Consider the following 22,769-nt stretch of genomic DNA (forward strand, 5'->3'; position numbering starts at 1 on the left):
CGGTGACCTTTATTTTCACTGTGTCCTCAACTAGGTTAGAAGCTTGTTTCAGACTTCATCCCCTAAGCCCAAGTCCTCCGCAAGACGCACAACGCATTACCCAGCTCAGCTTGTCTTTCACAGCCTCCTATCACTTTCTTCTCGATTGCTTTGAGCGTTATGCACAGGGTACCTACCTGCTCCATACACATTCAAAGATAGTGACAACTCTAGAATTAGCAGGGCCTTTAGCTAAAAGTGAACGAAGTCTTCTGCATCCTTTTTGTTTGATGTTTGTTTTGTATAACTTGACTCAAACATTTTGCCTGGGTCCATTCACTCATGACACTTTGGAGATGCAGTATAATGACATCAGGCCTTGTCTGCTCCGGGTAGGACCACTTCCGCTTTTGGTATGTATGAAAAGGAGGCAGCCTTAGCCAGTGTCCCACTTTTTTCTCTTACTAAAGACATAAATTATGTTTATATAACTCTTGCACTGCAGAAATGACTGAAAAAGTGCTTGATGTGGGTCCTTTCTGACATTTTGGCAATTTCTATATATCACTGAGATAGTTTTCCATTTAGAATTTGGGGGGGGAGGGGAATCATGTAGAAAAAAGATACAGGGTAAGGACCGTATGAAATACTGGTATGGTTACAACGAATCAAGACAGGTGAAAGTTCCCACCATCTCGAGAATACCTACTTAGTTTCTGGAAAGGATTTGAAGCGGCGTACCGGCAGAGCGCACTCTAGTAAGACTGGGCCATTGACCAAGAAATGGAGACGGTAAAAGCATCTGCAGGGTCACAGCACCAAACGCTCCTAACACCCGTCGTTACAGAACCACAAGGGAACGGCTGGAGGTCGGCATGGGGGTCGCAGGGAGGGCGAGGAGCGAGGGCAGCTCCCCGTCAGCAGGTAGCCCGACCCCCCGCTCCGCCACGCCTGCTCCGCGTCGGCCCCCGGCGCCGGCTCCTCGGCTAGAGCGCCGCAGCTCCCTCCGCCCCCGTGGGCCGGGCCGGCCCGAGTCGGCGGAGGCGGCCGCGCCGGGGGAAGCAGTTTCCGGCGGACTCGGCGCAGAGCCGCTTCCTGTCCCCCTCGCCTCGCCGTCTCACGCTGCCCGCCCGCGACGCCGCTCGCCCCGGACGCCCTCGCCGTCCCCGGCAACGGCCTGGCCCCATGCAGTCCCGGCTCCTGCTGCTCGGGACGCCGGGCGGTCACGGCGGCCCGGCCGCGCGGCGCGTGCGGCTGCTCCTGCGGCAGGTGGTGCGGGGCAGGCCGGGCGGCGACGGGCGGCGGTCGGAGGTCAGACTGCGGCACGCCGGGGCGGGGGCCGACACAGGTAACCCCGGCCCCCCGCAGCCCCTGCGATCCGCGCGGGGCCCCTAGCGCCTCCGCCGCTCCCTCCCTGCTGCTGCAGCTGCGCTGGGAGCCGGGATCAGGTTCTGCTCTCCACTTGCCGCTAACTGCGGTGTAACACGGGGCAAGGCGCTCGCGCTCTCTGTGTCTTTTTCTGTGGCCCAAGGGAACTGGACTAAGGTTTCTGATGACCTGGAATAGTGCTTTCTCCTTCTCCCACTCTGCTTTCACCCCCACAGTTCTGACCTGGATTATAGTCCGCGCAGAGGGTAATGCAGCAGCCTTCAGAGGCTGTCGAAAGCTGGACTTGACCTTGCTCTCTTGAGTCCAAAGGGCCTGGAAGCCGGTTTGTGGCAGCTTCCAGCGAGGGCTAATGGCGACTTAGAAGTGTACATTCTCGCCAAAGAACCCATCGTTCACGATGTTTGACATATATCCACGAACCTTTCCAAGTTTTACAAGAGTTTTTCTTTCAACTTCATTAAAGCCCCTGACTCTACAATTGAGGTATCAAGACCTAGAAGGGAAAAGTGACTTGCTGGTGATCCCACAGCTAACTGGTGACTGCGTTAGAATCACACGCTCTGATTTCTAAGCTCAGTGTTGTTTGGCTCTACCTGAGCTGGTTTCAGGAATCTCTCTTTGTGTGTTGGAGTTAGAGCATTTGTGTTGGGTAAGGGAAGAGATGTATGTTGTTGCTGCTCTTGAATGGCAAACTGTTTCTAGGCAAGATTTTGTCAGTGTCATTGTTGCTTACAATAAGGGAGGTTTTCACTATGCAATTGAAGGTTTCATTGTTTCTCTTCCCTTACCCGTCTTCTTGCACTCCAGATAATTTTCCTTGCCAGGAAATGAGCGGTTTAAGTCCCACACCTTTCATTTCATCCATTCATTCGCTGGACAAATGAATTTTTTCGTTTTCTTGTATAGAGTTGCGATTTCAAATTTTGCCCCTTTATCAGTTATTGTGACTTACAGGGTGTTTGTTTATTTCTTTGTTTTTTGTTCTTTGAGTTTTTTTTAAAAGATTTTATTTTTGTCCTTTTTCTCCCCAAAGCCCCCCAGTACATAGTTGTATATTCTTCGTTGTGGGTCCTTCTAGTTGTGGCATGTGGGACGCTGCCTTACAGTGGTTTGATGAGCAGTGCTGTGTCCGCGCCCAGGATTCCAACCAATGGAACACTGGGCCGCCTGCAGCGGAGCACGCGAACTTAACCACTCGGCCACGGGGCCAGCCCCTGTTCTTTGAGTTTTTCGCTTGTTACTCCTTTGTCCTAGAAGGCAGAGGTCAAGTGTCGGAGTGTAGTGTAGTTTATAACTTGGGCTTTGGAGTTAAACGGTCTGAGTTGGAGTCCATTTCTACACTGTCTAGATATGAGGACTTGAGGGTAGGTTACTGAATGTTGTGGCCTAGTTTTTTTAACCATAAAATGAGGATAAGGAGAGTATATCCATACGATTGTTATGAAGATTTAATTAGTTAATACGATTCCTGGCACATATTAATGTTCAATAAAAGTTAGCTTCTTTATTATTCTTGGTATACATATTTTCAGCTATGGGAGAGTTATTCTGTTTCCTTGGCTTTACAAGAAATGAAACCAGTTCATTTTAAGTTTAGAACTGTCAGAACGATGTGGGTAGGTAGATGGAATTGAGTTAATTCATGTGAACTTTTTAAAAAATTAAAATTATTCTTTGTACGTGAATAATGTTGATTATAAAAACATTAGAAATGCACGTGCATGTGAATTTTTAACATCTTTTATATAGGTATTTGTGATTAGTTGTAAATGTCCTCAAAATTTGTGTTATGTCTGGCAAATCAACGTACAAGCTTTACTTCAAATGGACACATTACAGACAACGTATTAACTTCTTAGACTCAGACATTGACTCTGGCAAGATCACACCACAAGGAGTAAATTGTGTTAAACTTACTTTCCTTGCCACTGCAAAGATTCACAGGGTTGAAGTTATTCCAACTGTGGATAAATGCAGCTGGGAACTCATCAGAGATCTGGGCTCAAATAACAGCTGTGAGCCAGGTAAACAGGAGGCAAGCTCTTGGCTACCCTGGGACATGATGTTGGCCATCAAGGTTGGAGTGTCCCGTTTTGAACCCAGAGGTCATACCCAGACAAATGGAAAACCACAAATAGCAGTATGCCGTAATTAATTACAGTTTAGTTGGAAAGATGCTTTCAGCCTCACTCACGCGTGTGACCAGTAACGCATAATCTCCTCTCTGCATGTAATTGACCTTGCTTTCTAGTATGGAAAAAGAGCAACAGGTACATAAACAATAGATACAAGTTATATAATATTCTTATCTCTCCTGGACTGTATGTATGTCTTCTTTATCTTTATATTCTTTTTGGTACCTGTCAACATTTTGTACCTAATAAGCATTCAGTGGCTTATGTTAAAGTTCATACAGAGACGGAGCAGGAGAGGCTGGAATTGCCTTGTTGACTTTATAAACACTGGTAAGTAGAAGGAAGAGAGGGTCATTTGTGTTAAAAATAAAAATCCCCAAACTCACTGCTTTTTATCCTTTGCTTCAGATAGTCTAAGTATCTATAATTTGTAAATTCTTTATTATCTCTTGACACTTCAGTTAGTAGTAGTGTCTCTTGGCTGTAGGAACAAAGAGGTTAGCTACGACAAAGTTTTCAATAAGGGTTATTGTAGTGTTTTCAAAGAGGGAGCCAGGCAGGTGGGTTCAGTAGGACTCTGATGTTAAATAGGTTCAGCTATACCATAGATCAAGATCAAATGATAAACCTGGAAATGTAACTCCGTATAAATCCACCATGACACAATTAGTGCTGTCACTTAATGCCATCATTAAAGGGATTCATTGCTTTATCTTTATGACTTTAGTGTATGAAATAAATTTATTTATAGAAATATTAAAAATTTTTTTTTACAAGAAGTCTCTGTTCTTGTAGAAAAGCGAAAAATAGAAGCAAAATCCCTTAAAACATAATCCTCCCACACAAATTCATAATTGTCAACTTTTTGGTGTTAATCCTATCAGATTTTATATATAATATTTACTTATTTATACAAATTTCTGTTTAAAAAATGGGATCATGTATGTTTTTTAATTTATTCTCACTTAGCCATTATTGTGAACATATTAACATTATGATAGATACTGTTATATGTGCTCATTTTAAATAGGTATTAAGTTGATATAGTTATATAATTTATTTTACCAATTTCCCATTCTTGGATATTCAGTTTCTCTATTTTTAAATATATGAGCAGTGCAGTAAACATCCTTCTATGTGCATTTCTGTGATTTTAAGATTATATCCTTGGTCTACAATAGAATTAATGACTTCGGGGAGGGGAAATATGGAACTCTGGTTTGCACTGAGAAATGTGAGGTAAAGGGAAATGCTATAGTATGGTTCAGGTCTTTGCTCTGTATTTTACTAGTATTGAACTTTGGGGAAATTATTAACTACTTTGAACCTACAGCAGGCTATTTTGACCCTGAGGACGTTGTGACCCTGTTATTGTATTAAAGAGTTAAGGAGTAAAATCCCATTACAGTTGAAACCAAATAAATCCTTAGGAAGACCTGTATTAGGAACATGCAGACTAACCTGGAAATTGCTGATATATTTGGTTTTCTCTTGGGTGTAAGTTTTGTGTTAAAAAAAAATGGTGACGCTAAGCCAGTGGTTCTTAACCAGGGGTGATTCCCCTCCCCTGCAATGTCTGAAGACATTTTTGGTGGTCATACTCAGGAGGAAGGGGGTGCGACTGGTTTCTGGTGGGTAGAAGCCATTGATGCTGTAAACATTCTACAATGCACAGGACAGCCCCTCATAACAAAGAATTATGTGGCTCCAAATGTCAATAGCGCTGCTGTTGAGAAACCCTGAATTAAACCACCTTCTTTGTCAAAGCTATGTCATTGAATTGTCAGTACATTTCATAGAACTGCATGTCCTAAAGTGTATATATTCACTAACATAATCCATTGTTTACAATTTGGGAGAGACTAAGAGCATTAAAAAGCACATTTTAGGAGACGGGCTACCACAGATGTGCCTAAATATGTTAAGTGAGAAAAGCATTATTGAGATTGGTAAAGATCTTGACAATAGAACAGCCTTGAAATATCTGAAGAAAATATCCAAATTTCTCTGGGGTTAGCCAAGAATGAAATAAAAAACTATCAGTCATATGAACATTTTAAATAATTATTAGAAATTATCAATATAAGATAAAACTCGGACAAAGCTATATACTGCAAAATTTGTTATTGATTAAACTTTGAGGAAAGAATAAAATCTTTTTGGTATTCAACCTATGCTGATGACCACAAAGGAAAACACAGAGTTGTACAAGATGCAATTAGTAAAATTCTATATCACCAAAAAAGTGATTGATAAATCAAATCTTCACTATAAAATCATAGTTTAAATAAAAGAAAAGTGAAAATATGCTCTATAAAAATTGATCAAGGAGTTTTTGTGGCTTAATGAATTTTGCTCTGAAAGCTAGTTACTTGATGAAAATTTACAAATGCTAGTATTAATCTGATTAAAATGTTTGTTTTCAGAATATTCTTGGGATCAAAATGTTCCATATTTCTCTCTGAGTGTGTACTTTCTTTGTAAAATAGGGATTGTTACACTTGCTCTGCCTGCTTTTACCTTACAAAAATTATTGTATTAGTCAGTAGTTATTTGGTTTTAAGTGACAGAAATGTGCACAGAAAAACACATTTTTTGTTCAGATAGATGAGAGGTCCAATGACTTTAGGCTACGCTAGATGGGGGATGCTCAAATAATTTCAGAGTGTGGGCTTTGCCTTTCCCTGTGGTCATCCTGCTTTCCACTCTCCATTATTAGATCTTTTTTTTCTGTTTTGGTTTCAGTGTCTGGTAGGCTTTCTATAAGTGATAGCAGTGATAGCCTAACTGATAGTCGCAGACTTTTGTTGTCTTTACAGTGTCAGAAGACCAGAGAACATCTTTTCCTGTGAGCTCTGACAAATAGCCTGGTGAAAACTCTTATTGGCCAAGCTTGGATCGTGTGCCCATCTCTAAAACAATTATTGTGGCCAGAGAGTAGAATGTTTTGGCAGGGTTCCTGTTACGAACTTCCGGGGGTTTTGTCGCCAGGGTAAAGGTTGGGATGAGTGGTATGAACTCTACTCAAACCAAATGGGATGGGTTCTGCCCTGGAGAGAGGAATTCTGTTGTCAAAAGAAAGGGGAAAGAATATTGGGCATGTAAAACAAAACAATTGTTCACCAAAAATATAACAGAAAAATATGACACATGGAAAAACAATATCTAGGCAGATTTATGTTGATTTGAATAATTTTTAAAGGAGGCTTCTCCTAAACCATAATTTAAAATGTCCGTTTGTGTACTACCCTGGAGCAATGCCCCATACACCATAGTGAAATAAGTGGGAGAAGGGCTCCTAAAAGGGCCTGTGGGGATGGAGAACCTGTAGGGCTAGTTCTTATTCAGATCAGTGTTAGGGCAGAACGCATGGAACGGAGATCTGGAAACTGTGATCCCCTTAAGACCACCATGCTCTGTACCCTTGGAAAGTGTTTGTGTCTCTTAATTTAAAGACCATTGTTGTAGAGGAAACATAACCAATAATTGTAATACAGTGTGACAAATGCTCTTACAGAATCATTAATCACATACTATGCTAGTAGAAAGACGGGAATGGAGTGATCACTTTAGGGAAGTGGAGATCATGCAAAAGGAAAAGTAGGAAAGGTTCAGTGGGGACATGAAGATATTTGAGGACTAGTTGTGTAAGGGAAAGAAGTGTGAGGGAGATGTGGAAGGCCTTCCAGGCTGAGGGAATAAAGCATCAGTTACTGAGATAGGAATCTAAGAGGTGGAGCTGGTTGGACAACACAACAGAAAATATAGAGTTCTATTTTTCTCGTGTTAAAGTTGAGATCTCTCTGGAATCTCTAAGTAAAGTGTCCCGCAGACTTCTGACAGGTGTGGAACTCAAAAGAGAGATCTGAACCAAAGTAGACATTTAAAGCTTAGTTGTACTGAGGCTTAGATAAGAATTGCGCCATTTGTATGGATTAGGTGACTCAGGAAAGTATTGCACGGTAACAGAAGTTGGCCAAGAACTTCAGCCTTTGAGGCAGGGAGGGCAAATGCCTAACCCATATGAATGCTTGCCTACAGCAGGCGTGGTGGATTGATCATTGCTCCATTTCTTAATGAGTCCAGTTTCCATTGTGATTTCTTTTTTGGGTTTTTTAGAAGCCTATTGCTTGATTTCCGAATGTTTAGAGATTTTCCAGTTACCTGTTTGTTACTGATTTCTAGTTTAATTCTATTTTGATCAGAAAACATACTTTGTATGATTTCAGTCCTTTGAGATTTATCAAGACTTGTCTGGCCTATGATCTATTTTGGTGAATGTTCAGTGCACGTTTAAAAAGAATATGTATTCTGTTGTTGTTGGATGTAGTGTTCCATAAAGGTCATTTAAGTTGAGTGGTTAATAGTCTTTTCAGATCTTCTCTATCCTTATTTCTGTACTTGATCTTAGCCAAAAGGCTGAGAAGCAGAATCCTTACTTCTCTATCCTTATATATTTTTTCCTGCTCTTCCATCACTTACTGAGAGAGAGATATTAAAATATCCGGATGTGATTTTGGATTTGTCTATTTCTACTTTTAGATCTGTCAGCTTTGCTTCATGTTTATTCCCTGTCTCCTTCCTTGCCAGGTCACCACCATGGGTTTGCTGTATTCCTCCACGAAGGGTCACAGCTCCTCTTAGGAGGCTTTCTGAATATATTCACTCTTTGCTTGCTCTCTGCCCTTGCCCCTTCAGGCTTTCTGTTATTGCCAGTCCCAGGGTATTGCACCATCCTTGTTGATTTTCCTACACTTTGCCCACACTTTTGTAAGTGGTTCCTTTATTATGCTCTCCTCAGTTACTCAGTTTGAATGTACCATCTGTTTCTTGCTGGGACTCTAATTGATAAATGGATATATTTAGGAAAAGTATTTCAATCAGTTAGAAAATCTAGTTCAAAAGCTTGAAATGAGTATATGTCTGACATGTTCAAGGGGTTGTGAGGAGACCAGTGTGGCTGGAGTGGATTAAGTGAGGAGACTAGCAGGAGATGAGGTCAGAGAGGAAATGGGGGAGCCAGATCAAAAATAGCTTTTTAGGCCTTTGTAAAGACGGGAGGGTTGAGCAGAGGACTGGCGTTACTTGATTCCTATTTTATTATGATCACCATGGCTGCTCTGTTGAGAATAAACTGTAGGGCGCAACGCAAGGGTTGAAACAGATCTGTTAGAAGGTGGGCGATAATGCTGTTTAAATGACAAAATACATTTAGGTAGAAAACCCCTAACTGGCTAGCATCAGCGTTATGGTGATAGAGGATGTGGTGAGAAGTGGACAACACTGGATATATCTTAAAGACAGAGTGAATGGGAGTTTTCTGATGGATTGGGGTGTGAAAGAGAGAAAAGTTGAGAATGACTGCAAGATTTCTGATCTGAGCAACTGGAGGGATTAAGTTGCCAGTAGAACTGGGGGACACTGTGGGTGGAGCACATTTTGGTGGAAAGATCAGTTCAGTTTTGAATATGTTAAGTTAAAGGTGCCTCTTAGGATATCCGTGTTTGGAGTTCTGAGGTCTGGGTTAGAGATACAAATTTCAGAACCAGCAATATATTAGTTGCACTTTAAACAAAACTGGGTGAGCTCATCGAGGAGAGGCTGTAGATAGAATGGAAAAGAGACTAGAACTACGCCTCTGCACCCCATGTGAAGAAGTTGGGGAGGAGAAAGAAAAGCAAAGGACACTTGAGGAGAGGAGGTGAGGGGATGAAAGGGAAAGGGAGAGAGAGGGGAGTGGAATCCCCTGTTGTCTGAGTCTTGAGAGGAAGCAGGGCCCTGACTCCACTCTGGAAATCACAGTGGTTAGCTCGTTCTTCCACCTGCTCCCCGGCAGCCAGGCTGTGGGTAATGACGTAGGCTTGGCTGGTTAAATGCCCTGCCCAAGGCTTTGAATCATAAGCGAGTTGTGCAAAGGCTGCAGGAACAGTTTACTTATGGTCACATCCTTATTATTTGAAGATGTATCAGAAAACTTTAAAGGTAAAGAAGCATGATTTCTGCAACTTAAGGTGGTGTTTTTCCTTCAGATCTTTTATCCTGAAGATATTTTCGACAGGTTTGAAAAATAGTAAAATGAAATGTTTGAGGAGAAAAAAGTTGTTCTCTGGTCATGGTGTCCCCTGCTGTGGATCTGGTGGTGCCAGGGGCTGTATCTCAGTGAGATTATCCTGGGGTGCGACTTTGACTGTGTTTCCTGTTGCCTTCCCTGTCATGCTGTGGACTGGTTTCTGAGTCTGGGTCTCTTCAGTAACCCGTGGTTCCTGTGAGCTATGTCATATAACTGCTCTAACAGAAACCCCAAGGTTTTTTTTACTAAGCTGGTTTGAAATGGAGCTTTTGTTACAGCTATTATATGAAATAGCTCATAGGAACTATGGGTTACTTAGAGCCAAGATTAAGTAAAATGACATAAATAATGTGTCTTTACAGTGTTTGCCAAATAGCCACTACTCAATAAATAATAGCTTGTGTCTAGACTAATTCAGAGGAAAATTCCTTTGATTTGTACAACTGAACTCTAAATATACATGTTATCTTTATTAGAAAGTATGCCCGTGTTCTACACAATGTTTCTACTTTTCTCTTAATTTACCACATACCTATGATAAATTTATTTATCTATAAAAACTTTTCACAGATTTACAAATTTCCTCATTTGTAAAGTCGTTGTCTCACAGGGTTATTTTGGGAGTGTGTAAAGTACTTAGAAGACACTAATCATCTAACAAGTGTTGGCTGTTGTTATTACCATGATTTAAGGCCTTTAGTCTCCAGGATACCTCACTAGCTCAAAACTGGGAATGTGGAAAGACTCGTTTTGCACAGCTACTTTTTCTAAGCATCTTTGAACCCTTTCCAAATGAAGTTCCAGGTGCAGATGGTATCAATAAGTCTGTTTTGCTGTTGGAGAGAGCAAAGCAGAGATTGGTTTCGTCCTGCACTTTAGAAGATCAGCCAGAAATGAATGTAATTAATGTTACTTTAAAAAATTAGAACCGTGTAGAAGTTACTGAGAGCTTTTGTTTGTTTCATGTATGGATTCTTGGCATGTATACCACTGGGGCTTTACTTTTTTTGTGTGTGTACCTAGAAATACTGAATTTTGGGGTTGTGTTACTGGAGAACTTGAAGTTGTATATAATAAAAATAAGAACTTATAAAGATGTAAAAAGGTTGCAGATATGTGTTAAAGATACCACCCTATGGATGCTTTGGATGATCTTCAACAAAATGCTTTCTTGTCTATTGTTGTTGACTTTATTAGTATTACAATTAATGAGAAAATAATGCTGGTTAGTATAGTTTATTGTACTTTACCTTTTTTGCTAACATATTTAAAATGTGAATTTCACTGATGCTTCACTTCTTTATATAACTTATGCTTTGAACAGACATTTTTGAGCATAGTGCCTGACACAATGTGTGCTACATTTCTCTAACATCCTGCTCTGTAGGTCAGGAGAATCATTGTGAAAGGTATAGTGTGTGGTTTTCTTACTTGTCTATTGTAATGGTTGTGTTTCCTTATTCTCTTTTAGGTGATACAGTTAGTATTGGAGATGTATCCTACAAGTTGAAAACTCCTAAGAACCCAGAACTTGTGCCACAGAACTACAGTAAGATATAGTCATTTCTTTATGCATGAATAATTTAACTTTTCATTGTGTGAGTGTTCAAACATAGACAAAACTAGAGAGAATAGTATAAACCTGATGTATTTATCATTCAGCTTCAACATTTATCAATGTATGTGGGTCTTCTTTTACCTGACTCCCTTTTTTTTTTTTTGATGAGGAAGATTGTCCCTGAGCTAACATCTGTGCCAGCCTTCTTCTTTTTTGTATGTGGGATGCTGCCACAGCATGGTTTGATGAGCGATGTGTAGGTCTACAGCCAGGGTCTGAAGCTGTGAACCCTGGGCTACCAAAGTGGAGCATTCGAGCCCAACCATCATGCCACTGGGCCAGCCCCTTGACTCCCATTTTTTTGTTCTGGAGTATTTAAAACCTATGCCAGACATTGTATCACTTCACCCATGAATATTTTAGTAAAACATTTATTTTTTCACATACTATTGTTTCTTTTTGAATTGGGATAAAATTTACATATAATGCACACATCTTAAGTATTCGTTTTGGTTAATTTTGACAATTTCATAAACCTGTATAACCACCAAGATTACTTTCATTACCTCTGAATGTTCTCTTGTGCTCCTTCCCCTCTACCCTGCCCTGAAAACCACTGCTCTCTTTTCTACCATGATAGATTGGTTTTGCCTGTTCTTTAGCTTTATATAAATAGAATGATATAGTCTGGGTTTTTTTTTTGTGTGTGTATCAGGTTTCTTTTCATCAGGATAATGATTTTGAGGTTCATCCATGTTGCTGCACCTATCAGTTTATTTTTATTTTATTTATTTATTTTTTACTTTTTTTTAAATTAAGATTATGATAGATTACAACCTTGTGAGATTTCAGTTGTACATTATTGTTAGTCATGTTATGGGTACACCACTTCACCCTTTGTGCCCTTCCCCACCCCCCCCCCCCCCCTTTTCCCTGGTAACCACCCATCAGTTCTCCTTGTCTTTATGTTAACTTCCACCTATGAGTGGAGTCATATAGAGTTCGTCTTTCTCTGTCTGGCTTATTTTGCTTAACATAATACCCTCAAGGTCCATATCAGTTTATTTTTAATTGCTGAGTATTATTCCATTGTCTAAATATACCACAATTTGTTTATCCATTCTCCTACTGGTGGGCATTTGGATACTTTCCATTTTTGGACAGTGGTGAATAAGGTGATATGAACATTCCTGGACAAGTCTTGTGATCATAAGTTTCCACTTCTCTTGAATAAAAAGGAGCTGAATTGACATGTCATAAGGTGCATGCCTGTTTAACTTTGTAAGACACTGCCAAACAGTTCTCTGAAGTAGTTGTTCTGTTTTACCCTTTGACCAACAGTGATCTTCTACATCCTTGCCAACACTGATATTTGCAGTCTTTTTATTTTATTCATTCTACTAGGTATGTAATGGTAATTCATCATGGTTTTTGTTTTATTGAGGTATAATTCATATACCATAAAATTCACCTTTTTAAAGTGTGCTACTCAGTGGTTTTCAGCATATGTGCAGAGTTGTGTGATGACACTGCCATCTAACTTTAGAACACTTTCATCACCCAAGAGAAACCTCATACCCATTAGCAGTCATTCCTCATTTCTTCCTCCTCCTCCCCTTCTCCCCACCCTGCCTTTGACAATCACTGATATACTTTCTCTTTTTATAGATTTGCCTATTCTGAACCTTTCGTGTAAATGGGATCATACAATGTGTGGCCTTTGTGTCTGGATTATTTTATAATGTTATCATAACTTACAATGTTTTCAAAGTTCATCCGTGTTGTAGCATGTATTAGTACTTCATTCCTTTTCATGGCTAAATAATATTCCATTGTATGGATATACCACTTTTTCTTCACTCATTCATCACTTGATGGACATTTGGATTGTTTCCACTTTTGGGCTATTAGGAATGTTGCTATGAGCATTCATATACAAGTTTTTGTGTGGACATATGTTTTCAGTTTTCTTGGGTGTGTGCCTAGGAGTGGAATTGCTAGGTCATATGGTTACTCAATGTTTAATGTTTTGATAAATTACCAAACTGTTTCCCCAGGAGGCTGCACTATTTTACATTCCCATCAGCAATGTATGAGAGTTCTGGTTTCTCCACATTTACCAACATTTGTTAATGTCTGTCTTTTTTTATTATATCCCTCTTTGTGGGTGTGAAGTGGTATCTCATTGTTGTTTTGATTTGCATTTCCCTAATGGCTCACAGATACTGCTTTCCTCAAAATCATGTCACTTCTCTTCTCAGAATTTGTTAAATGACTCTTTAATACCTTAGGAACAAAAGTCAGTCCTTACCTTTCATGATCTGGTCTCACCCTCAGCTCCTGCCATTCTCCTTTCCTTTCTCCGTTCCAGTCATTGGGCACAATATAGCGTAATTTTTTGTTCACTCTTGAGATTCTTCCACTAGACTATGTGCTTCTTGAGGGAGAATATCTCACTTCCATCTAACACAAATTTCCATTTACTCTACCTCCTAAATGGCTCTGAAATTTGTCCTCTCCCCTCTGTCCCACTTTTCTTTTGCTTTTTTGTTAAAGATTTTATTTTTCCGGGCCAGCCCGGTGGCGCAGAGGTTAAATGCATACACTCTGCTTCATGGCGGCCCGGGGTTCGCCAGTTTGGATCCCGGGTGCGGACATGGCATCGCTTGGCATGCCATGCTGTGGTAGGCATCCCACATATAAAGTAGAGGAAGATGGGCACAGACCTTAGCTCAGGGCCAGGTTTCCTCAGCAAATAAGAGGAAGATTGGCAGCAGATGTTAGCTCAGGGCTAATCTTCCTTAAAAAAAAGATTTTATTTTTCCTTTTTCTCCCCAAAGCCCCCTGGTACATGGATGTGTATTTTAGTTGTGGGTCCTTCTAGTTGTGGCATGTGAGATGCTGCCTTAGCATGGCTTGATGAACAATGCCACGTCCGCGCCCAGGATCCAAACTGGCGAAACCCTGAGCTGCTGAAGTGGAGCATGTGGACCCAACCGCCTGGCCACAGGTCCGGCCCCTGTCCCACTTTTCTTTTACTATATTTTTTTGAATTGTTTTCTTACAGGTTACTCTAGAGATTACAATTAACAATATAATTTAAACTTGTTCAGATTAATACTAACTTAATTTCAATAGTATACACAACTTTACTCCAACATAGTTCTGTTCCCTTCCACTTTCTTTGTGCTATTGTTGTCATACAAATTATATCTTTATACATTAAAAATCTATTGGCACAATTTCATAATTATTATTTTATGAAGTTGTTTTTTAAATCAGATAGAAGAACAAAACAGTTACAAGCAAAAATATGTTCACACAATAGTCCCCCTTTATCCACAGGGGATATTTTCTAAGACACCCAGGGGATTCCTGAAACAGCAGATGGTACAGAATCCTATATATACTATGTTTTTTACTATATATGCATACCCTTGATAAAGTTTAATTTATAAATTAGGCACAGTAAGAGATTAACAACAGTAACTAATAAAATAGAACAATGATGGAAATAAACTGTTATGAAAGTTACTGTAGATCTTAGCAACCTCAGCATATGATGTTTTTTGCTTTCCTTATTAAGTCAAGCACTTTTGCCTTTTCACTTAACGGAGGCACTTTATAGCTCCTCTTTGGCATATCCAAATGGCCAACATGACTACTCTTGTGCGTTGGGGCTATTTTTAAGTAAAATAGGGATTATTTGAACACAAGCACTGTGATACTTGGGACAATGATCTGATAACCAAGATGGGTATTAAGTAACTGATGGGCAGGTAGCACATACAGCATGGATATGCTGAACAAAGGGATAATTCATGTCTGGGTGGGATGGAGTGGGATGGCTGACGTGAGATTTCATTACACTACTCAGAATGTTGCGCAATTTAAAAGTTATGAGTTATTTATTTTTGGAATTTCCCATTTAATATTTTTGGACTGCGGTTGACTGTGGGTAACTGAAATTGCAGAAAGTGAAACTGCGAATAAGAGGGGACTACTGTACTATCTTTGTATTTACAGATGTAATTACCTTTGCTGGTGCTCTTTCTTTCTTTGTCATGGATTTGATTTACTTTCTAGTGTGCTTTCATTTCAGCATGAAGGAAGGACTCCCTTTAGTATTTCTTGTAGGGTGAATCTGCTAGTGATGAATTCTTTCGGTTTTTGTTTATCTCTGAATTTCTTATTTCTCCTTTGTCTTTTGAAGGATAATTTTACTGGATACAGAATTCTTGGTTGACAGTTTTTTCTGTTAGCACTTTGAATATGTCATCTTACTGCCTCTGGCCTCCATAGTTTCTGATGAGAAGTCAGTTATTAATTTTATCGAGGCTCCCCTCTATGCGATGAGTCACTTTTCTCTTTGCTGTCAAGATTCTCTCTTTGTCTTTGACTTTTGATAGTTTGGCTATGATGTGTCTAAGTGAAAATCTCTTTGAGTTTGACCTATTTGGAGTTTGTTGAGATTCTTGGATGTGCAGATTAATGTTTTTACATCAATTTGTGGGAGTTTTTGGCAATTATTCTTTATTATTATTTCTTTCTTCCCTCCTCTCTTACTTTCTTTTTCTGGAACTCCTATTATGTGTATGTCAATATACTAGATAGTGTTCAACGGGTTTCTGAGGCTCTGTTTGTTTTTCTTCATTCTCTTTTCTTTCTGTTTCTTAGATGAAATAATCTCAATTGACCTGTATTTAAGTTTGCTGATTATTCTGCCTGTTCACATCTGTTGTTGAGCCCCTCTAGTGAATTTTTTCAGTTCACCTATTGTAGTTTTCAACTTCAGAATTTCTGCTTGGATCTGTATATAATTTCTATTTCTTTATTGATATTTTCTGGTGAGATATGGTTGTCATACTTTCCTTGAATTCTTTTTACATGGTTTCTTTTAGGTCTTTGAATGTATTAATAATAGCTCATTTAAAGTGTTTATCTACTAAGTCCAGGGTCTGGCTTCCTCAGAGATAGCTTTTCTGACTGATTTTTTTCTCTATGTAGGGGCCATACTTTCCTGTTTCTTATAATTTTTTTTGTTGAAAAGTGGACATATTAAATAGTATAATGTGGCAACTCTGGAAATCAGACTCCTCTCTTCCCCAGGTTTCGTTTTTGCTACTTGTTGTTGCTGTTTATTTTATGATTTTCATAGAGTATTTTTCTAAAGTCTGTATTCTTTTTTAAAATTTTTTTGAGGAAGATTAGCCCTGAGCTAACGTCTTCTGCCAATCCTCCTCTTTTTTCTGAAGAAGACTGGCCCTGAGCTGACATCCGTGCCCATCTTCCTCTACTTTATATGTGAGACGCCAATCACAGCATGGTGTGCCAAGTGGTTCCATGTCTGCACCTGGGATCTGAACCAGTGAACCCCGGGCCGATGAAGCGGAATGTGCGCACTTAACTGCTGTACCACCAGGCTGGCCCCCAGAGTCTATATTCTTTGTCGTGTGCAGCCACTAAAGTTTCTGCTCAGTTAGCTTAGTGATCAGGCAATGACTGGGCAGAGATTTCTTAAATGTCTTGGACAAATAAATTTTCTCAGCCTTTGCCCAAGGCCTCATGTTGGGCATCATTTCAGCACTCCAAAGGCAACTTACCAGTGTGTCTTAAACCTTTACTACCTGCTTTTGCAAAGCCTTAACATCAGCCAGAGATGAGAGATTAGGCCCTTCTCAGGACTTTCCTGGACATGTACATAGTCCTGCACATGTGCATGGCCTTCAAGATTCCAAGGCATACACTGGAGCTTTTCAAAGCCTCCTTTGGACATCTTATTCTCAGTTTTTCCTTTTAAGTTTTGTTTTGTTTTGTTTTTTAGTTTTTGGTCATCCTCATGTTAGCTCCAACTGGTTTTGCTGCATCAGGCAGCTGTGATGTTAAGCAATGGTTGCTGATTTTTTTTTGACAAACACCCTGGGAGTAGAGCTGTTTACACATAGGGAGCTCTGAGTGGTTCAACTAAAGACAAATTCTAAGAATGGGGCTTTTCAGGGAGCTGCTGGACAGGTTGGTATGGATAATTCTCTGGCGGTGGGGCTTTTGGGAAGCTCTAGCCCTGTTCTGTCCTCTCCCGTGGTTGCCAGAGTGCTGGTTTTCACTATCATTTTGGGAAGTTGGTTTTTAAGACTACTACAAGCTGGGGAGAGAGATGTGAACAGGGCAAGTTAAAATACTACAAAGCTCACTGTTCTTACTGAGGCTCACCCATTTTTCTAGATTAAATGCTTGTTGGATTGGTGAAAACCTTTTGTTAATTCCCAGATTCTGAAACAGTTGATTTTGACAAATTTTTGCCAGTATTCTCATTGCTTTTATGGAAGAGTAGATTTTCAGAGGTTCTTACTCTGCTGTTCCAGTAGTGCATGTCCTCTCATTGTGGTCTTAATTTGCATTGCCCTGATGAGTAATGATGTTCAAGATATTTTCCTATTCTTATTGGCCATTTATAAATTTTTTGTGAAGTGTCTGTCAAAATGTTTTGCCTGTTTTAAAAAATTGAGTTGTTTGTCTTTTTATTGTTGATCTATAAAAGTTCTTCATATATTCTGGACATAAGTCTTTTGTCATATTTATGTATTATGAATACTTTTTCTTAGTCTCTGCCTTGCCTAGTCGTTTTCTCAATGATATCTTTTGATTGGCAAAGTTTTGATTACATTCAATTTATCAATTTTTTATGGTTAGTGTTTATTTTGTATTAGAAATCTTTGCTTACTTCAAGGTTGCGAAGATATTCTATTTTTTTAAATAAGAACTTTCTAGTTCTGTTTTACTTTAAAGGGGTAGATCTATTTCATCTCAGTTTTAAAATTTATTGGCATAAATTTTTTCATGATGTAGCCTTTTTTAGTCTTTAAATATCTGCAGAATCTGTATGGCTATTCCCTCTTTTATTCTTGATATTGGAAATTTGGGTTTTTTTTTCTTTCTCTTTTTAATCAGTCTTACTAGGGGTTTATCAATGATACTAACTTTTCCAAAAACAATAGCCTTTGACTGTTCATTTTTCTCTATTTCTTGTCCATTTGTTATTTCATCAATTTCCATTCTTTAATATTTCCTTTTATTTACTTTAATTTCTCTTCTTTTTCTAGCTATTTAAGGTGGAGGCTCAGATTGCTTTTTTTTTTCCCTTTCTTTTTTCCTAATTTAGACATCTGAAGCTATGAATTTCTATCTAAACAGTGCTTTAGCTCCATCTCACAACTGTTGATATGATAAGTTTTCATAATTATTCAGTTCAAAATATTTCTAATTTCCTCTGTGATTTCTTTTTAGATCCAGGGTTGTTTAGAGGTATGTTTGCTTCATTTCCAGTGTTTGGTTTGTTTTTCTTTATCTTATTGATTTCTAATTTAACATTACCATGGTCAGAGAACATACTCTGTATGGTTTCAATCTTTTGAAATTGAAGTTATTGAGACTATGACCCAGCATATGATCTGTCATGTAAACTTTGAGAGGAATTAGTATTCTGCTGATAGTGGGTGTTATATTCTCTAAGTATTAGTTAGGTCAATGTTGACAATGTTGTTCATGTCTTTTTTATTCTTATTGATTGTTTATCTACCTTTTAATCAGTTACTGAGAAAGAGGTGTTAAAACCTTCTATTATGGTTGTAGATTTGTCTTATTTATCTGTGCTGTCAGTTTTTACTTTGTGTATTTTGAACCTCTGTAATAGGTATGTACACGTTTATAATTGTTATGTCTTCTTTATGAAGGGTCCCTTTTGTTACTGTGTAATGCTGGCTTTATGTCTGGTAACGCTTTTTTTCCTTAAAGTTTATTTTGTCTGATTATTGGTATAAACCACACCATCTTTCTTGTGTTTAGTGTTTGCATAGTATGCTCTCTTTCATTTTTTTGCTTTCAGCTAGTCTATGTCTTTATATTTAAAGTGTGTCTTATGAACAGCTTATCTATTCTGACAGCTCTTTCTTTGAATTGGAATGATTCAGCCCATTTATATTTAATATAATTATTGACATATTAAAGCAATTAACATTACAGCTTTCTTGTGTTTAAGTCTATGATCTTGATGTTTGTTTGCACTTTGTCCTATTTATGTTTTTATATACATCTTTTCTTGCCTTCTTTTGAGGGATAATATGTTCCATTTTGTCTCCTTTTTTGTCTTTTAGTTATGCCTCTTTTTATAGAGTTGCTCTGTCTAATGGAACTTTCTGAAGTGATGAAAATGTTCTATATCTGTGCTGTCTGATACAGTAGGCACTAGCCACTTGTGGTTATTAATCATTCAAAATGTGGCCATGCAATCAAGGAAAATAATTTTAAATTTAACTTAATTTAAATTCACGTTTAAATAACAACATGTATCTAGTGCTACTCTATTGAACAGTGCAGCTCTAGAGATTATAATATACATCTTTAACTTATCACAGTCTACTTTCAAATAATAATTAATCTATTTTAGGAACAGTGAGAGAACTTTTCACCACTATACTTTTGTTTACCTCCCATACCCTTTGTACTCTTGTTGTCATATATTTTAATTCTGTATAGATGCTGAAAACACCGCCACGTTTATTATTATTTTTGCCCTAAGCAGTCAATAGAATTTTAAGAAATTATATATATGTATAAAATGAAGATAATTAAAAAAAATTTTTAATATTTACCCATACTTTAATGCTTTATGTTGCTTTTCATTCCTTCCTGCAGATTCAGGCATCCATCTGAAAGCATTCTCTTCAGGCAGAAGAGTTTCTTTAAGCATTTCTTTTAGTGCAGGCTTACGAGAGATGAATTCTTTCATCTGTTATCTGTCTTAAAATGTGTTTATTTTCCTTTCATTTTAAAAGGATTTTTTTTTTGCTGGATTTGAAATGCCAGTATTTTTTTTTTCTTTTAGTATTTTAAAGATGTCATTTTATTGTCTTATGGTTTCTATTGTTCCTAATGAAAAGCCTGCTGTAATTTTTGTTGTTATTCTGCTGTTTGTAAGTTTTCTTTCTTCTCTATCTACATTTAAGATTTTCTCTTATCTTTTTATCTACATCAGAGTTTGGCTTTGATGTAGCTAAGTGTGGTTTTCTTTGAATTTATCTTCCTCATATTTCTCTGAGCTTTTTGAGTCTGTGGGTTAATAACTTTCATCAATTTTGGAACATTGTTGGCCATAATTAAGTTAACTTATTTTTTTTTCTGCTTTGTGTGGTCTGGTGTAAGTCTTACCTGATGTTTCATTCATTTCTGTAAATATATTTTTCATTTCTACCATGTCATTTGGTTTTTCTTTATATTTTCCATCTCTCATGCTTGAATGCATTCATGTTGTCATCCTTTACCATTAGATCTTTTAGTGTATTTTTCTTGGTCTAATAATTCCAGCATCTGGGCCATTTTTAAAACTGCTTTGATCAACTTTTTGTCTGTCTTGACTATGGGTCACATTTTCTTGCTTTCCTGAGTGTCTCATAATTTTTTATCATATTCCAGACATTGTGGATAAAAAAAGCATAGAGATTGAAGTAAATAATATTTATCCCAGAAAAGGGCATGCCCCTTCTTCTACTTAGCCTTGCCTGTTTGTATGTGTGTGTGTAGTTGGAGGAGGGGGTGCTGAGTTAGTCTAATCTGTGCTGGGCTTTCTTGTAGCTTTTGTTAGATTCCATTTATCTCTGGCTTTAAATGTTTTAAGGAAGGTATTGAGACTTTCCCTTCAGCACGGTTCAGGATCAGAATTCTGATGAGATTCCAGAGTTCTCTTTGTGCTTTTTATAGCTCCATCTTCAGTTCTACAAACCATGGCCAGTCTCTTTTTTCTTTATAGCTGCCAGATCTTTGGATACTGAGGGATTCTCTTTGCTATTCAGTCCTGTATTCTACTTTCTGCAACTTGGATCTCTCTTGTCCTGTTGCCTTGCCTCCAGCCTCCAGAGGCCGTGTCAGTGAAGGCCAAGAGTGCCTTAGAAGGATTTATCTCAGCTCCAGCCCCAGCACCATCTTTGAGAACTGCTGCCTTGCACTTGATAAAGACTTGAATGCATTATGTGATTTCTGTTGCCTTTTATATCCCATCCCCAGCCTCCAATGGTTTGTTGCCTTGCGCTAAGGAAAGGTCCATCATGCTTCAGGAAAGATAGCTCTCAGCTCCTGCCCTGCATCTGGGTTTTAGGGTATACTCCTTTGTACTTGATGAAGGCCAATGGGGAAGAGTTGGTGAGTAGGTGGAGATTTTCTTTGTAACTGAGACTTCTCAGCAGATTAATTCATCATGCCAGCCCGTGTGTGGCCACTGTAAGTTTGCTAAAAGTTTACCTTGCTTGTCCTGACACATCTATGGCAGACTCTCCTCCTGCCCTCTACCAGGTAAGAAAGCTAGCTGTGGGCCTCTTCTCTCCTTGGAAGGGCTCATTACTTTCTAGAGCTTAGTTCATTTAGGTTTCTTTGTATCCTTAGCTTTATGATGTTTTTTTAAGAAACTGTGATTTTTATAGATTAACTGGCTTGCTCTGATTGTTAGGTTGGAAGTGAAATTCTCTTGGAATTCTCTTCATCCTAACTAGAAGGTGGGAGTCAGGAACATTTATTTTTAATATTCATTATTTAACGGTTATGCCTAATCATGTTATTGTAATAGACAGGTTTTCTTTTCTAGGGGTGAGACTAGTGACCTAACTGTTTAGCAAGTTGTTTTGCTTATCTAGAGAGAAATTAACAAAACAGATCTATAACACCTTTCATGCCATAGGTACATGATAATTGAAAAAAAACCCACTCATTTTTCCTGATTTCTGGGTCTTTTCTTATTATAACTGTAGCTAGCTTTTTAAAATGAGCTTTAGAAGTGCGAATAAAATCCGCTCTAAACAGACAATAGAAAAACTTGTGTAGTTTTAGTTCTGTAGGGAAACACCTCCTTGGGGAGGAAATTATGTTTAACATTTTGTCTATACTACTTGCTAGATGTGTGAATGTCTTTTTTTTAAATGTGTGAATTTCTATAGTCATTTAACTGCTTTGAGTCTCGTTGACTATATGGAGACAATCATTTCAACATCATGAAAATATTGTAAGAATTAGATCAAATAGCATATGTGAAATGTGTAGATAGTACCTGGCATATAGTGCTCAATAAATGAGAGTCCCTGACACAGCCATTTCTCCAGCCTTCTGATTCTTGTTCCTTTTCTTTTCCTTTACCCCATGCCTGTGGCTCTGTTGAGCATGGGGATTCCTTAAGGGCTGCTGTGATTCTGCTTACAAGATATGCTAAAGCATTTTCATCTTCGTTCAGTCTCACCCTTAAAAGCTGAATCTGGAAGACAGTTCATCTAGATTTGATTTTGAATTTGCCCTCAGTTAGGTTGTTTGCAGGATCACAAATGGCAGTAGGCTCTTCAAATAAACTTCAGTTTCCCTTCACAGATCACACTTAATGTATTTACAGTGTGGAAAGAATGTTGGCCTTTTCACTCTCACCTAGACGTGAAGCATAGTCATTGCCTGACAGCTCTCAGCAGGAGACAGCACTATCCATTCCTTTTTTTAACAACTAAGATGCCATAGTCTCCTATCTGGGGTCTGCTGAAATATTTTGTTGTAGTCACAAATGCTTAATCATTTTGGAGATCTTATTAAGTGAGAGAATTAGCAAGATTATCTA

At 38.5% G+C, this 22,769-nt stretch overlaps 1 protein-coding gene across 3 annotated transcripts in view; it reads left to right on the forward strand.

Moving 5' to 3' along the window:
• Nucleotides 1–992: 992 nt before the first annotated feature.
• Nucleotides 993–22,769, forward strand: part of VWA8 (von Willebrand factor A domain containing 8) — a 358,178-nt gene continuing 336,401 nt past the window's right edge. Inside the window, exons 1-2 of one of the 3 annotated variants that reach the window (XM_023621650.2) lie at nt 993–1,327; nt 11,045–11,122. In XM_023621650.2, coding sequence (XP_023477418.2) covers nt 1,165–1,327; nt 11,045–11,122 — 241 coding nt within the window. In that variant the 5' untranslated portion in view covers nt 993–1,164. The remainder of the gene's footprint in view (nt 1,328–11,044; nt 11,123–22,769) is intronic. The other 2 variants (XM_023621651.2, XR_011427808.1) reach the window with 2 other exon arrangements.

Source organism: Equus caballus, chromosome 17 (genome assembly GCF_041296265.1).
Source record: "Equus caballus isolate H_3958 breed thoroughbred chromosome 17, TB-T2T, whole genome shotgun sequence".
NCBI lineage: Eukaryota > Metazoa > Chordata > Mammalia > Perissodactyla > Equidae > Equus > Equus caballus.